At 46.9% G+C, this 15,970-nt stretch overlaps 1 protein-coding gene across 3 annotated transcripts in view; it reads left to right on the top strand.

The window, feature by feature from the left end:
• Nucleotides 1–15,970, top strand: part of March10 (membrane associated ring-CH-type finger 10) — an 89,487-nt gene that overhangs the window by 40,989 nt on the left and 32,528 nt on the right. Inside the window, exons 5-7 of one of the 3 annotated variants that reach the window (XM_028780676.1) lie at nt 743–914; nt 11,887–11,889; nt 13,726–13,869. In XM_028780676.1, coding sequence (XP_028636509.1) covers nt 743–914; nt 11,887–11,889; nt 13,726–13,869 — 319 coding nt within the window. Of the gene's footprint in view, nt 1–742; nt 915–8,569; nt 9,120–11,886; nt 11,890–13,716; nt 13,870–15,970 lie in introns of those variants that run through there. The other 2 variants (XM_028780675.1, XM_028780677.1) reach the window with 2 other exon arrangements.

Raw genomic sequence — 15,970 nt, 5'->3', positions numbered from 1 at the left:
CCCGAAGCCACAAGACTGTTCTCAAATCACCCGTGGAGCCAGGGTCCTGACTGTCATTTACAGCGTTTGCATCATTTCTTTGATGGGGATAAGTATGGCAAAGCATAAAACTGTTGAATGCTTGGATAATCTTTATTGCATCTGTATGCCTGGGTTGAGATGCTTTGACACTGTCGGAATTGTGACTTGTCCTTGTGTGGATTAATACTGACTCCTTTGTAGAAGACTGACTTGTGCAGTAATTTGGATAACTGAAACTGAGATCTGACTTGATCAGTCCCCACTACACAACCTAAGTTTCTTTTTGATTGTCAAGCACATGAACTAGCATAAGGAACATTTCCCTTCACTGTCTTCAAGACAGTTCAAATATCAAACTGCAAACAATTTAAAAGCACTGGTTTAAAAGTGCCTCCTTTCATATATAGCCTTGAGCATGAGCTGTTTATTGGTCATCAAATTACATAATGGTCAGAAACGTAGTATTCATAATATGCTCCAGCAACAGACTCAGAAATACAGTCTCTTCAGTGTGTCCTACAACACCAGAGTCATTAGCTTTACTGTTAGGTGAAAGCTGGTAGTCCTGACTCACCAAAATCTCCTTGACCACAGGCGAACCAAGTGGCAAACTCAAGATCCCTTGGAGGGAGGGATTGCTGAAGGTTCACTCGTCATGCTTCTGTGCTTAGCAAAGGTGACCACCCAGCAGGTGACACTCAGCCTCTTCTATTTTCCACAGAGTTCCGGTGAGGAGGAGTCTTTAAATGAAGCAAGATTATCTACCAAAGCACCTACGGCTAAGTGTGAGCCCAGACTCCCAGCCATTGACCAAACATCTGTCAAGCAGAAACACAAAGGCACCATGACACTAAAGAAGTCAGAGAAATCGAGCCCCAGCAAACCCTCTCCTGGTGAGTGGCTTCCTTACTGAGCTCCACTGCTAACATCCCGGTTTTAACAATGACAGCAAACAGGTGGGTTTGACTAATTTAGGGCTTGCCAAGTACCTAGTTAGGTCTTGGAAGGCCTATGAGCCTGTACAAAATTAATTTCTCAGTAGCATATGATCCCGAGTCTTCAGGCCCAATTCTCCGCATCCTGTGCTGTTCCTCACAAATGCTGCCGCCTCTTCTGTGGTGGGGATGGGGGTGATAAAGGCATTTGGCCCCAGGTATCAAGTTTTATAACTAAGCCATGAAGAGCTTTCAAAAGCATCTGAATGACATTATTTACAGCTGAGAGCAAGAGTAATAAAGTCCTCCAGTCCCGTGCTTGTCCTCTCAGGGAGAAAGGGAACTTGATAAATCCTCCCTTTTGTGTGATTTGGTAAATAATTCACTCTTATGCTACCTTTGAAGCAAAGGCCAGTCTCTGTTTGGGGCAGGAGAGATTCATACTATCTAACAAGCTCAAATGGAGGGAAAGTTTAGAATGCCCCAGGCAACTCCCATCAAAGGCAACATCTGTGGGACAAAACTGTGTCCTCTGGGAACCACACGCAAATTGGGGTAACTAGGCAGAAAGGTCTGCCTCCTGGGAAAGGAGCCAAGCTTAACTGCTGAGGAATTCGTAAATAGCAAAGAACACGCAAGTCATTAAAATCCCAATCACAGTTTCCTCCTAATCCTAAATAGCGCTGTCATGCAACCACTGGTCTGGTTAAGTCGGAATGTGTTTGTAGAAAATGGCACCTTTCACTCAGATTAACCACCCACATTTTCTTTAATGAAGTCAAGATCAAATTGACTTCTAAAAGTGTTGTCCTCTCGGGCAAAGCACCAACTGCTGCTCCTTATTTCCGTAGTGATGGTGGGGTGGGGTGGGGGATGGGGCGATATGGGGATGCTCCAAGTCAATTTCTCATTTGAAAGACTCTTAATAGGAATTAGGTTTTTAATTCAACTCTCTTAAGGCTAGAGTAGAGCAGATGAGTTCACTCTGCAAATACTGTATTGAACTGAGGTTGAGTTTTAGTTGCTATATACTCTGAGGGTAAGCTCGAATCATGCAGCTCCACACAGTCAGTGTGATAGCCTTCTCACTAAAACCCCACAGCCATTTGCTTTGTCATCTGTAGCTAAAAGTCATTAAAATGAACCTTTGAGGTCCACTCCGTGATCTGGTTGTCTGATTAATAATACAGATGTTTTTCAGACTGAGCAAGCTCCGTGTGGAACTCACAATACTGACAGGCAGAGAATTAATTCACTTTCCATTCTATACAGCATCAAACTTGAAGAATTATCAGGCTAAAACCCACCAAGTTGATCGAAGGACATCTTTTTCACCAAACAGCAGATGTGACCTAGCAAATATGTTTTTATGCCACCATCTTTATCTTCCTGTTATGGTCTAGGCAGAGCCAAGAACCATCGAGCTACGAGCTGGATGGGGCTGGCTGCCCAGCCAGCACAGGGCTTTGGAGGTTAAAATCAGTGCCATGGAGTGAGAGGGTACAGCAAACCGAGATGTAGCCCCCATCACCTCCCTCTGCCCACCTATCCCATCTACACCCCCAGAGTGCTTAACTACCATGCACAGGGCCTCAGATTAAAAGGGGAGGAACAGGAGGAGAGGAAGAGGCTAAGACTGGGTCCCAAGTTGGATCACAAATTCAAGGTCAGCCTGGGTCAGGAAGAAGAGGACAAGGAGAAAAAGAAACTTAGATAATGACAGATCACTGCAGGGATAGGAACCATTGGTTTAATGAGTGTTGACTCTTCCGATTCCTAATTAGCATCGAAAAGTGAAAGCTTAAAGATTTAACCTGAGTCTGTTGAGGAAAAATTGGGAGCTGGGGGCTGGTGACAGTGCATGGTTTAATTCAGATAAATACCTGCTATGACAGAAAAGAGGATTTGATTCCTGAATTATCTGGATGCTGATCTAATTCACCAGCTGAATCCAGTTTCCTGCTTCACATTTCTAAAGAATTTAGGGGTGAGCCAAAGTTGGCATTATGTCACCAAAACTAATTTCCACATCAGATTTAAGCAAGATAAAAAGCCCAGGACACAGTGAAACCCCTTGGTGACATCTGCCTTCTAGGTTAGCTCTCCTTCTGTGCTGTGTTATGCCAGGCTTTTCCCAAATGAAAAATATAGCTTGAGAGTTTGGCTTGCTTTCCTGTAACTTGGCATAATGACAACCTGTATCTACATCTTAGAAGTCTTGCTATGCGTGAGCTGCATAGGAAACCCAGACATGGCTGCTGACAGCCTAAGCCCAACCTGTGCCCTCTCAAATAGATTTCTCACAGAGAAGACCCCATGCTCTCTCTCACGGTTCCCTGCAAGCTGTCCAAAGGAAGTCAGTCTTATGTTCCACACAGCTGCCCCCTGGAGAAGCTGGACCCAGTGCCCCGCTTCAGCCCTCTCGGGATAGTGGTACCCACTGCTCATGGGACAGTACTTAGGAGATCACATGCCTGCACTCTCACCTGGGCACCCGTTTCTTATTCACTATAGATCTTTTGTCAAGGAGTTTCTCTGGTCCTCAGCTTTGTCACCTGTAAAATGGAGGGACGAGGGGTAAAAACAGAATCGGGGTGCTGGGTAAAACGTAAAGGCTCAGTGATAAATACATACTCTCCTGTTAAGCAGTGCTGACCGCTCAACCGATTGTGGCATTCTGTTATCTAGCACAGAAGAGTCTATAGTAAGAAGCACCCACCAAAAACTTCAGTTCCAGTGCCTAAAATTTGCCGTCTCCTCCCCTGAATGAATATATTATCTCCATTAAAATTGGAGATGTATCTTCAAAACTTTCTCACAGGCCACTGGAGAGATGGTCCAGTGTTGAGAAGCACTTGTCACTCTTGCAGAGGACCTGGGTTTGATAGCCAGCACCTACAGTGTAGCTCATAGCCATCTATAACTTCAATTCCAGGGGGCCACTAGCGCCCCCTTATGGCTTCTCTGGGCATCAGGCATGTATATGCATGGTGCACATTTATACACGCAGATGAAAGACTCCTTACACATTAAAATAGAATAAATCTCAAAGAAAAAAATAATCTTACATATACATTTTACTACATTCTGAACTTCCACAGCAAAAACATCAAATAGGAAAAGATAGATAACAGACTTCATTCCCCAAGCCAGAGATACCCATTATCTCCAACAAGACATGGAAAGTTTAGGCAGGGTGTCAAGGCGCAGCAGGGTCTGACATGGATTGGATCCAACAGTTCTCCTTCAAGGTGAACCCTGGTGTAGAATGGGCAATGAGCCTGGCAGGGTTGCACAGCAGTTCAGAATTCTGAGACATGGAACACTCAGCAGACCCAAGGAGCACAGGTACAGCACAGGGCCCATGGAGAAACGGTGGGGCTTCCAAGACCTTCTCAGTCCCAGCCTGGCTTGGAAAAGAGCTGTGTCTCCTTCCCAGGACATCGAAGGCAGCCAGAGGTCATTGTGATTAGGGGCTTATGGCGCCTGCTGTCCTGCAGTGCTCTCTCCCCAGGGTCGGGCCTGCAGGCAGCCACTGAACTGGCTCCTGCTCTGTTTTAACCTGGAGCTTGAGCAGAAGCTCCTCTAGTTATGCTCCAGGAAAATGGATCTGGATGCAGTCCTGGGAGCCTGCTTCCAAAACGTTGCCCTTTAAAACAAAGCCAAGCGTTCAGAAACGCCCCTCACTCGTCATTCTGTTCAACGTAGTCATTACCGGATCCAGCAGGTGGGAGGAGCCAGACCTAGCTCGCCTTACCGCGCCTTATCTTGAAGACCCGTTCTTGTAAAACTCAGGAAAAGCAGTGAATTTAGGTTTCAAAAGATAAAAGTCTAAAATAGATGTGGTTGGTTTCGGATTAGGAATGTTTATTTAAAGAGCAGTGTGGAAGTCTCAGGGCAAATCCTAAATCTTCATAATTTGCCTTGCAAGTAAATGCTATTGAAGATTTTCTCAGAAAGGCCAAGGTTAATGGGTTTCTCAGCAAGTCCAGCTGATGCCCGACAACTTTCCAAGCTGTCTGTCCAAGCCAGAAAAAAACAAAAAAAACAAAAACAACAACAACAACAAAAACAATATAAATGAGTCCTCCTGGCGTTATAGAGCACGTCCTAATTCTCAGCCCATTCTTGATGATTATTTGACATCACGGCTCAGAATGCCAGCTCTAGTTGAGAGCCTTACAGCTGTTAAGTTAGCAACCTCCCTGAACTCAGTGTCCTCGTCTGACGGAACTGCAGTATTGCCTACTTTACCAGGAAGACAGGAGGGTTAAGTTGCTGAGTATTGGCTACACCTCAGGGAAATATTGGTCCCCAGTAACCCCCCAGCTTATAAAGCCTACTCCCAGTGTAGTCTGTGTTTCTAGGCCTGGAAGCAATATGAGGATAGTGCTTGGCCAAAGAAACTTTCGTTTGAGATGTGAGAGGCATTGTGACTTAGTTATAAAAAGCTTTTATGTGTGTTGGTTTGTTAATGAAGTCATCCATTTACCTAGCACGTTAGGAATACAGCTAGGCTGCTAAGTTTCACACTGATAGTAGCTAATATGAAGAAGGGACTGGTCAGGCAACCAAGGGAAGCTAGATCGAGCCAGGGATTATTCCCTGTAGCACATTCTGTGGGTCCGTGCGATCGGGGAGGAATGAGAAGGGCTTTACTTGGGACAAACATGGATAAAACAGAGAAGACATGGCTGTCACCTTGGCTGTCACCTTGTCACTCAGTGAGAGCTTGTCTGGGTCAGGTTGACCTGTAGGTGTGTCTGTGGGAGACTGTCTTGATGTGGAAAGACTCAGTCCCCTATGAGAGGCACCATTCCCTAGGCATTGGGTCCTGACCTGTGTAAGAGTGAAGCCTAGCTGAGCACAAGCAAGCATCTAAGTGAGCATGTGTCCATTCATTCCTCTCTGCCCTTGACTGTGGATGACATGGTCTCCTGCCTGGAGCTCCTACCCCTGTCGCCTCCCTGTAGTTATGGACTGTAACCTGGATGTGTGGGCTGAAATGAACCCTTTTCCCACTACGTTGTTTCATGGTATTTTATCACAGCAGGAGAAATAAAGCTAGAACAGAGCAATTAAAATGTTTAAGGATGTAAGCCTGGGAGAACTTGGTGAAGTTAGTTGTGTAGCTCAGAGCAGACAGAGAAATCAAGGAGAACTCAGATATCCATCCAGGAAAGCAAGGACAATGGAGGTGGCTTTGGCAAGGCTCAGGAAGCAAGCAGAGAATGGGTCCCATTCCATGGGCGGCCTTTACATGGTGTAGCCCAGATAGCCAGGTGGAAAGGCCTAGAAGCCTCTGGATGTCCAAGTCTAGTCAGAGCACTGCCCACTGCTAGTCTGACCCCAAGGACCTTGGGGAGTTCGTGGTGGTTGAAACTGTAAGAACAAGAGTAGCAGGGGACAGGGACAGGAAGTCTGGCAGATGACCACACCCAGAGAAAAATGTGAGAATTACCAACTGCTGCAATAGGAGGTTAGGAGTGGACCACCTGTATTCAAATCCTCTCTGACAGGACACTCGAGCCTCTGTGGGATGGCAGCCTCCACAGTAGGCAATGATGTCTATCGGGTGGTTACAGTTTTGAATCAGAACTGATGTTAGTGGCAGCATTTCACAAAGTTGTCTGGCAATAAGACCCACTGTGGAGGTTCTCCCCGCCACCTCCGTTATCAGTTATCATCACACAATTTTAATAAAATACCTGAGGTGACTGACTCATGAAACATTATTTAGGGGGACTAGTGAGTTGGCTCAGTGGGATAAGAGCGCTTGCTACCAAGCCTGATGACTGAGTTCAATCCCAAGGACCCATATGGTGGAGGAAGAGAGCTGATTCCTGAAAGGTGTTCTCTGACAGCGCCCTGCCCCATATCCCACACCTCACCACACAATGCAATATATTTCTTTTTAAGCTTACAAAGTTCATTTTGGTTCATAGTTTTGATGGTTTCAGCCCAACTGCTTTGGGGCCTTCAGTGACTTTACTCACCATCACACACATCAGAGGAGTGGCTCTTGAGACAAAACTGGTACCTCCCAGTCAGGAAGCAAAAGAGATCAGGGTCCCTGAATCCCCATTGAGAACATGCTTCTGTTGACCTGAGGACTTCCCACAAGCCTCTGTCTCCCAGTAGGGACACCCTGAGCCACTAACTATTAACAGGCAGACCTTTTTTTTTTTAAAGAATTATTATTTTATATATATGAGTACAATGTCACTCTATTCAGACACACCAGAAGAGGGCACTGGATCCCATTACAGATGGTTGTGAGCCACCACATGGTTGCTGGGAATTGAACTCAGAATCTCTGGAAGAGCATTCAGTGCTCTTAACCACTGAGCCATCTCTCTAGCCCAACAGGCAGACTTTTAGAGGGCTCTAATCTAAACCCTGAGGACTTCCCACAAGCCTCTGTCTCCCAGTAGGGACATCATCCTGAGCCATTAACTGTTAACAGGCAGACTTTTTTTTAAGGAAATATATATATATATATATATATATATATATATATATATATATATATATAATTTATTTATTTTTTTTCACTCTCTTCAGACACACCAGAAGAGGGCATTGGGCAGTGGTTTTATGTCAGGAAGAGCGTGTGTGTGCGTGTGTGTGTGTGTGTGTGTATACTGTCTGACCAAGGTACACAGAGGAGTCACACAGCAGAGGATTAGGCATGTTTCTCCCAGCCTTGCTCACCAAACACCAAAACTTACTGATTCCTCTGGTGTGCGTGAGCCAAGACTATGTTTCTAAAGCACTCCCGTGCACTGTTCATAGGGCTGGTCTAGAGGAGACCAATGCTACAGACAGCAGACATCACCTGCCTCATATACTACAGATGAGGAAACGGGCTCTGAGAATATAAGCCACTGATTCAAGGTGACCTATCTGGCTGGTAGCAGGCATGAGGGAGTCACTCTGAATCCCGCCTCTGTCAGGCATACACACCGCCTCCACCGAGGTTGGCAGTTAGAGTGTGAGGTTAGTGAGCAGTCATTAATCTCACCTGGGTTCCTCTCTGGTCCACCTGCCTTCCCCCAAGCTTGTGGTTCCTCTCTGTCCCCATGAACCCACCAGGATCTCTCTTTCTCCCTTCTGCAGCAGAAAGGCCAGGTCAGGGGTATGACTGCAGGCTGGGGGAGGGGTGGGGACGGTGCAGCTGGAGAGCCAAGGGAGAGAACTTGCTGGAAGGTAGACCCTGCAGGCCACCATCTGTTGCTGCCAGAACAGCTCGTTTGGCTGGCGGTGGGAGATGAGAACACAGCAGAAGCTTCCACACGGCTGCCTCAGGACGCTCGCTCACTCGCTCGCTCTCAGGAGCTTGCCTGGGAAGCACTTTCCTACATCTGCCAGGGCTGCATGAAGCTATTGCCTGGAAATGGTTTGAAGGTGACGGCGTTGAAGGGCTCACTCCTGTATGACTCAAACCGAGCAAGATGCCTCCTGGGCAGGAGCCAGGTCTTACACCTATGACACCAGACACAGCACGCCCACCCCCAAAGATGCCCCCTTTTTGGAGTTTTTATTCATCCACAGACTTTTTCAAATGTCCTTTTCCCATGCTGCTTCTTGACTGCTTTCTTTCTTTCGTGCAGGTGTCAGCAGCGAGCAGCCCCTGTTCTGTGTTGAATATTCCCCTTACTGCTCCGTCTTTGCTTTCTCCCCGGCCCAGCAGCCCAATAACAATTACTGCTGCCTCCTCCTGCCCCTAATTCCACCAGCCTCCCAAGGGGCCCAGAGCCCTTCCACTTCCCTCCCTCCTGCCATCTTTCCCACCTTTACTAGCCTGCCCTCAGGCCCACCAAGCCCCTTGCCGGGGTCTCCAGCATCTCTCTGCTACTTCCCTGTCTCCCAACCGACTCCAGCCGAGACCCCTGTGCTGTGTCTACCTGGCCCCAGAAGGCCCAGTAAAATTTACCTCATGTGGTAAGTCACCCCTAGTGAGGCACACAGCACAAAAGAGTCAGGGAGTGGGGGACAGCAGAAGGCAGGTGGACCAGGTGGACCGGAGGAAGCCAGAGCAACACCTAGGGGGTGTGGTGTGCGTGAGAACAGGAAGAGGAGACAGCGCTGACACTTCCCTTGAGATGAGCGTCTACTAGTGGGAAAAAGGAATGAATGACTAATAAAATCCCATCATCTCTGGAGATGCCTCTTTATTTCTGAACTCTTGTGTTGGACACACTTTGGAACATCATCAACACAAAACAACAGACTCTTCTGGGTCTGATGATACCCTTGGCCCAGGCTACCCCACGAGGGTGACGCCAGGCCAGAGGTTCTGAAAGCACACACTCTGAAACTGAAAATTCCAGCCAGGACCCTGCTGCAGAGGGACAGATGAAAGGGCACAGCGAGTGTTTATGGTTCCCTTTCCTGCCTTCTTATTAGGCTTTGCATTTCCTAAAATCGAAAATTCCCACCTCCTGAGTTCCAAAATAAAACATATTTATGGCACATAATTAGGCTTTAATTAAGATCTCCTCTGGGTATGTGAGACAACACACACTTCCAACACACTCAAATAGGCAAATAGACGCGACCTATTATTTGTGCTGTACAGAAAGCTGCCTATTAAACCCAGACAACGTCAGCTCTTGCAGCAAAGCTGTAATTCTTCCAAAGGGATCCAAAGGGAGCAATAAGCTTTCCAAAGAGGCATCGAGTGGTGGAATCTCAACCCCTCTTAGGCACTAGGGATAGCAGTGAAGGTGGTAGTGGGCAAGACAGAGATTCAAAGGAATACATTTTCCTCTCTCTCGCTGTTTTCAGTGTGCCTGTCAGGCACTGGATCTGTGTAGAGCAGGTGACAGGAGGGTCTGGGCAGTTGGCAGGTGTATGGGCTTGATTCTCTGTTGTATAAATATGAGACTTCTACTTTTTTCCCCTTCCTGATCAAATTATGAACTACCAATGACAACTCCCTGGCAGTATCAAAAAAAAAAAAAAAAAAAAAAACTGAGGGCGATGCCTTTTATATAGCAGCTCTTTGGTTTCCAGCCTCATGGATGCTTGGGTCCTGGAAGAAGGCATGGGCTGTATATTGTCCATAACAAAGTACATGCTTCCTTAAATCCACTGGCAGACAAGATAACAGAGTCTCCGTGCAAAAGAAAGTATCTTCTTTGCCATCAGGTAGAAGGCTTGTCTCGTAGTTGAGCTACCTACAACTTAGACGTGTACCATGCTGTGGTGAGGTCCCATCCGAGAAAGGTCCCAACAGTCTGTTCACATAGATGAGGGGATTACAAGCCTGGTCTACATGGCATCTGGAACTCTTAAATCTGTGTACATAAACTATATCGTTGAGGCTACCTCCTTTGCCCCTAAGTACAGAGGCAGAGAAAACATTTCCCGTGAATTTGCTTTCTTCTGAATCTCAAGGGCGCTTGCAAGGCAAAGATCCATAGTGCAGCCACATTAGATCATAGCCATGAAGGTCATGACCAAGATGTCTTACTCATCCTTGTGAACCCTCAAATTAGCATATAACCAAGACACAGAGGTATTTGTTGAACAAATTATAATAAAAGGACTTGCTATTTGCCTTTTGGATTCCTTTTTTTTTTTTTTTTACAAGAAAGTTTATGGGAGAGAATCAACGAGAGCTACCTAGGAACAAGTGCTTCTGCATAAATTATTAACCCTTGAAAGCTCCGTAACAATGAGCTTCAGCATTCTTGTGAAAACAACTTCCAACTTACAGCTGATAGTGGTACTGTATGCTTTACAAATGCAGCATCTGCCAGTTTCAACAGCTAATAGGCACCAGATACCAAATCAGGCCATGTCTGTACACTGTTGCTAAATATCCCTATAACTTAACAAGATGCGGACAATCCCGTTTTATAGCTACAGAAAATAAGGTTCAAACTGCCAAAGGTTGTCCAGGAGCAGGATTCTGGCTCTACTAACAGTGGTGGGTTTTTCACCAGTAGGCCTGGCATAACAATGTCTAAGTGTTCAGTCGTGTGTGTGTGTGTGTGTGTGTGTGTGTATGTATGTGTGTGTCAGAGTTTATGCACACTATGTGAATGCAGATGCCCATGAAAGGGTATTGACTCCCTGAAGCTGGAGTTAGGCAGGCATGGTCGTGGGGTTCCTAACGTGGGTGCTGAGAACCAGACCCGGGTCCTCCACGGACACAGTTAGTACCCCTAACCACTGAGCCACCCCTCCTGCCCCAAATGTTCAGCTTCATTTAGTTTGTGGAGAAGTCAATAAAACAAATAATAATAGTTTGGGAAATCACTTAAGAGATCCAATGCTTTGAGTAAAGAAAGCAGCTTTCCAAATGTCAAAAGAAACTTTTAGATCAAATGAGCATTTTAATTTAAAAATTAATTCTAATTTTAAAGCTCCCCATAGTTTGGGCTGAAGGCATCTTCTTAAGCCCTGTCAATCATTAGAGGCAATTATCATTACCCCTGGACCATGGCACGCGACACATTGGCTAAGAGACACGCTTCCTTAAGGAATTTACAGTTTACTGAAAGAAGAAAAAATAAAGGTTTTCAATATTTAAATATTAGAGATGATTAAAAACAGGAATAAAGGCACTGGAAAAGGTAGAGTTGGAGCATGTGGTGGACATAAGCAGAGACCTTGAGGTTCCTAGGTTGGTGCTGGCTGGGGAGGAAGGAAAGGCCCCGTAGAAGGAAGGGTCTCTGTCCACATCGATGTGGATGGTGCAAGAGTGTGTATCGAGGCTGTGAGTCATTTCACCTCGGGGATGTAGAAGATGGCCGACTCTCCTGCTGAGATCACAGCAACATCTCTCCAGGAGCTTTGGGCCAGCTCCTAACCTGCTCACTTGGCCTGAGCCCCAGGCCTGCCCCTTCTTTCATTCAGTTCCGGCTCTTCCTTGATGTGTAAGAATATGGCCAGTGTCTGGGCCACTGAGAGAGCTCAGTGGGTAGATACTCATTGTGTGAGCCTGACCATTTGAGTTTAATACCCAGAACCCAGGTAAAGGAGTAAAGGGAGAGCCTATTGCATGAACTTGTCCTCTGACTTCCATATGCCAGCTCCACATGTCTCCCTCCCTCCCTCCCTCCCTCTCCTCTCTCTCTCTCTCTCTCTCTCTCTCTCTCACACACACACACTAATGACAATAAGTACAGTTCTAAATAAACTTTTAAAAAAGAATGCCCCAACTTCTGCCTCTGTTGGCTGAGAGGTGTGAAGCAGATTGTGATCTCTAAGAGCTTGGAAGAGGGACAAAGCCTCTGGTGAGGGAGAAGTCTCTGGCTTCAACCAACACAACTCTGGCTGCTGAGACACTACCACAGGCAGCAGACCCTCCCTCCTGCCATCCTTCCCCATGTCCCTTCTCAGAGAAAACACATCTCCTCACAGCCCATGCTCTGTGAGGGACACAGTCTCCTTTCTAGAAAGCATCTTCTCTCCTCCCCCATCTCTGGCTACAGACATAGCAGCGTCTATTTGCCTCGTGGGCCCAGGGCTGCCACCATCTCTTCCCTTCCAGGGAGTTTCCTGAGGAGTACGGTCCTGTCTTGAAGCACAGAACCCACTGGGGCTGGTGAGAAAAAAGTTGGCCTGATCATTGGATTAAATTGGGTTTCACGGGACACCAAGGAGAACTTTTATGCCTTCCTGAGTCTGAGTGGAAACTATTCCCCCAACCACAGACTACAGTCAGGAACGTAAATCCAGTTGTCTTCACATGCCAGGAAAGCCTGGGCTCTTGTACACCAGTCAAGGGTCTGTCCCAGCCTCACCCCTGTGCTGACTCCTGGCTACATCTATTTGTGAAAAATCTGAGTGTTTAAAACAGGGATGAGCCAGGAAAATTCTCTTGGGGATGGAGTGCAGATGTTGATGACTTAATTGCCTTGTGAACCCAAGAACTTGTGGAGATGCTTGGAGAATTAGACACTCTCCCCCCATTCACATGCACTGATGCTGAATACATGTGAAGAAACTTGAAGCCATTCATGCCAACCAGAAACCTGGTTCCAAATGAGAATTTCGAGAAAGTGTTCACTGGGAACCTGGTTCGCAATGGTGACTGTCTTCCACGGAGGTGGGTGGGCATGCAGAAGGACAAAGGTTCCCAGGTGCTTGGAACCTTCTCATAGGGTATGTCTGATGCTGACATACAGCAAAGGACACTGCTCCAAACCAGGGCGGGGGGAGCATAACCACTGTGCACCGAGCACCTCCTCAACAGCATCAGCACCCATGGGTGGGGAGATAGAAACTTCATAGTAAAAGGAAAGAGGAGCTGGAGAGATGACTCCGCTGTTAAGAGCACTTGGTGACCTCCCAGAGGACACAAGTTCGGTTCCCAGCACCCACATCAGTTCCAGGGCATCGGATACCTTCTTCTGGCCTCCTTGGGCCCCACAAAGACCTATACTCATACATCTTGTTTTTTCCTTTAAATGATTAAAGGAAAAATTCCTTATACCCCTGCCTGCAGGAATCACAGAGTCTGTGAAGCCTTGGGAAAGTAGTCATAGTATCTCTGTGTTACCATAGGGGAAGCTGAAGCTTGCAGAGATGTACCCAGCTTTCAGGGCTACAAAGGGATCGAACTAGATTTCCAGCCCCTCTCTTCTCTGACTTCTTGGTTCAATGCTCTTAAGTCTCTGCTACCCCCACCCCCACCACCTTCTACCTTCTTTGATGATTTTTTTTTGATGCAGAAAATGTTTGTCTGATTTAAAAAAAAAAAAAAGAAAAGAAAAAGTCATTGAAAAGCTTTTGCACCTTTCAGCGACACAAGCACCAAAGATTTTATCAAGGAAGAGGAGGCCAAACCTGGGAAGATTGACAGTCAGCCCAGAAATGCACAGCCCAAGAGCATCTGCAGAGAGAAGCAGGCAGAAACCACAGCTGTCGACAAAGGCATCAGGACTCCTGGGAGCAGGTAAGGACTGTGGCTGCCACCGAGGTCCTCAGGGAGGACCGGCGTGTGCTGGTATCTTACGGAGACTGCGACTTTCAGCCATCTTTGCTTTTATGAGTTGGAGAATTACCTTTAAGCAAAATATTTGAAAGGTTCAAACGTAAGCGATTTGATAGCAGCCTCCAAGAGAGTGGGTGGAGTTGATCATTTTTCTCTCTCTCCCATTACACCAAGAGAGTGACTGCCCGCTTTTGAGTGGACTCAGGCAGAGATGCAGCCCGCAGTTCTGGGGAGGTCCCACCAGGCTGTAGCGCCCACACACCCATCAGGAAAGGCGGATTGATGTCCATGGGTGGCAGACTGCTCACCTCCCTCGGGAAGCTCTTCACTTGAGATCCGGGGCAACCACACCAGCAAGATCCTTTAATGTGTAAGAAATAGCTTCAAAGGAAACGCCGGCTTCATTTCAAAGGAGTAGCTTAGTGGAGTCTTCCTCTCTGAGTTTCAGGCCTGAGCTGGCATCCGAAGGCCCACACCATGCCACCAGCTAACCCTGACACCCTCTCCTGCAGTGGTTCCTCCCCAAGACTCAGAGAACATGGCATGACACAGCCAGCCTTCCATGACAGAAACCATGGGCAATACATACACACCTTGTTATCAACTGAAGACAGTTTAAGTGAGATTTATTTAAACATGGTGCTGGACACATATAGAAGCTTTAGGGGTGCTTGAATGGCTTGGAACTGGAGGCAACTGAGTACCCATGAGCCTGTGATGGCAACCTAGCCTCAGGATCCCAGGGGTAGAGTGTCTCTGGGAGGGGAAGGTCTGCAATTCTAAAACTCTAGTTTCCTCTTTCTCTGAACAGTGGGGTCCTGGGTAGTCCCATGGTCCCTCCAAAACTCCAGCTCTCTCACCTTAAAATAAAGGTACAGAATCCTGCTTTGCTGCATTACCACGATGACTAAGTGAAATAAAACAGAAAGCAATGCTGGACACACAGTAGACCCGTATACAAGGCACAAAATGATTGCTAGTGTCTTCCTGCCACCTCTCCAACGGCCACCAATGAGTGGGAAGATATGATTTGAAACACAAGGTTCTCGAAGCATGAAACATAAAGCTTATATAAGTCTCCATCAGTTCTCAGGACACGTCTTCCTTTATGTCAGGGTCCACTGGGGATTTGTCCCCACTGTTACAGTGGTGCTCTGACCATCCTCCAATTACAGTGTGCCCTCAGTTCCTTCTCTAGAGTCTGAGCCAGCAACTTGAATCATCCTGGGGAGAGATTTGGGACAAATGTGACCAAGATAATATACAAGAGCTCTGAGAAATCAAGTTTAAAAAAGAATTCACACATGAACACATAAGAGAAAGGGGGAAGGGAGGTAGCAGTTTTGCCTGCATCCAGGTGACTAGTGACATATCTTTAAGTGCAGCCTCAATAAATACAAGTTCACATGTAAGTTAACTTCAGCCTACCAAATTGGCTAAGGTTCTAAAATAATGGCTGATATTGGTGGGGAGTGACACTAACTTCCTAGGCACTGTTGTGCCAGGTGCTGGTGACACAGGCGGCTGGTGAACTTGCTATGACAGAGATGCTTCTCTGTCCCTCCTGGAAGGGCAGTGTGGTGCAAACTGTCTGCAAAGGAATTTGGCAACATGTGTCAAAAGCCTCATCATGGTTGGGGAGCATGGAGGCAGGCAGGTAGGCATGGCACTGGAGCAGTAGCTGAGAGCTCACATTCCGATACACAAGCAGTCAGCAGCGAGAGAGAGACTGGGCTTGGAGTGGGCTTTTAAAACATCAAAGCCCACCCTTAGTGACACACCTCTCCAGCAAGGACACACCTCCTAATTCTTCCTAAACTGTCCACCAACTGGGAACCAAACATTCAAATATGTGAGTCCATGGGGGCCGTTCTCACTCAAACCGCCACAGACCTGGTTTTACAAAGTAAGATTGGGAACAAATGAGGGAGACACTGGACATCAATCTCTGGCTTTCACATACACATGCACACTCATGCACACGCACCCACACCCACACACCCATAAAGACAGACGATATAGACGTAGGTACACACACATACACACACTCATGCACACGCAC

This window comes from Grammomys surdaster, unplaced genomic scaffold (assembly GCF_004785775.1).
Source record: "Grammomys surdaster isolate TR1022 unplaced genomic scaffold, NIH_TR_1.0 371, whole genome shotgun sequence".
NCBI classification, from domain to species: Eukaryota; Metazoa; Chordata; class Mammalia; order Rodentia; family Muridae; genus Grammomys; species Grammomys surdaster.
Note: the sequence above shows the minus strand (reverse complement) of the source record. Positions and strands in the feature narration are given on the sequence as shown.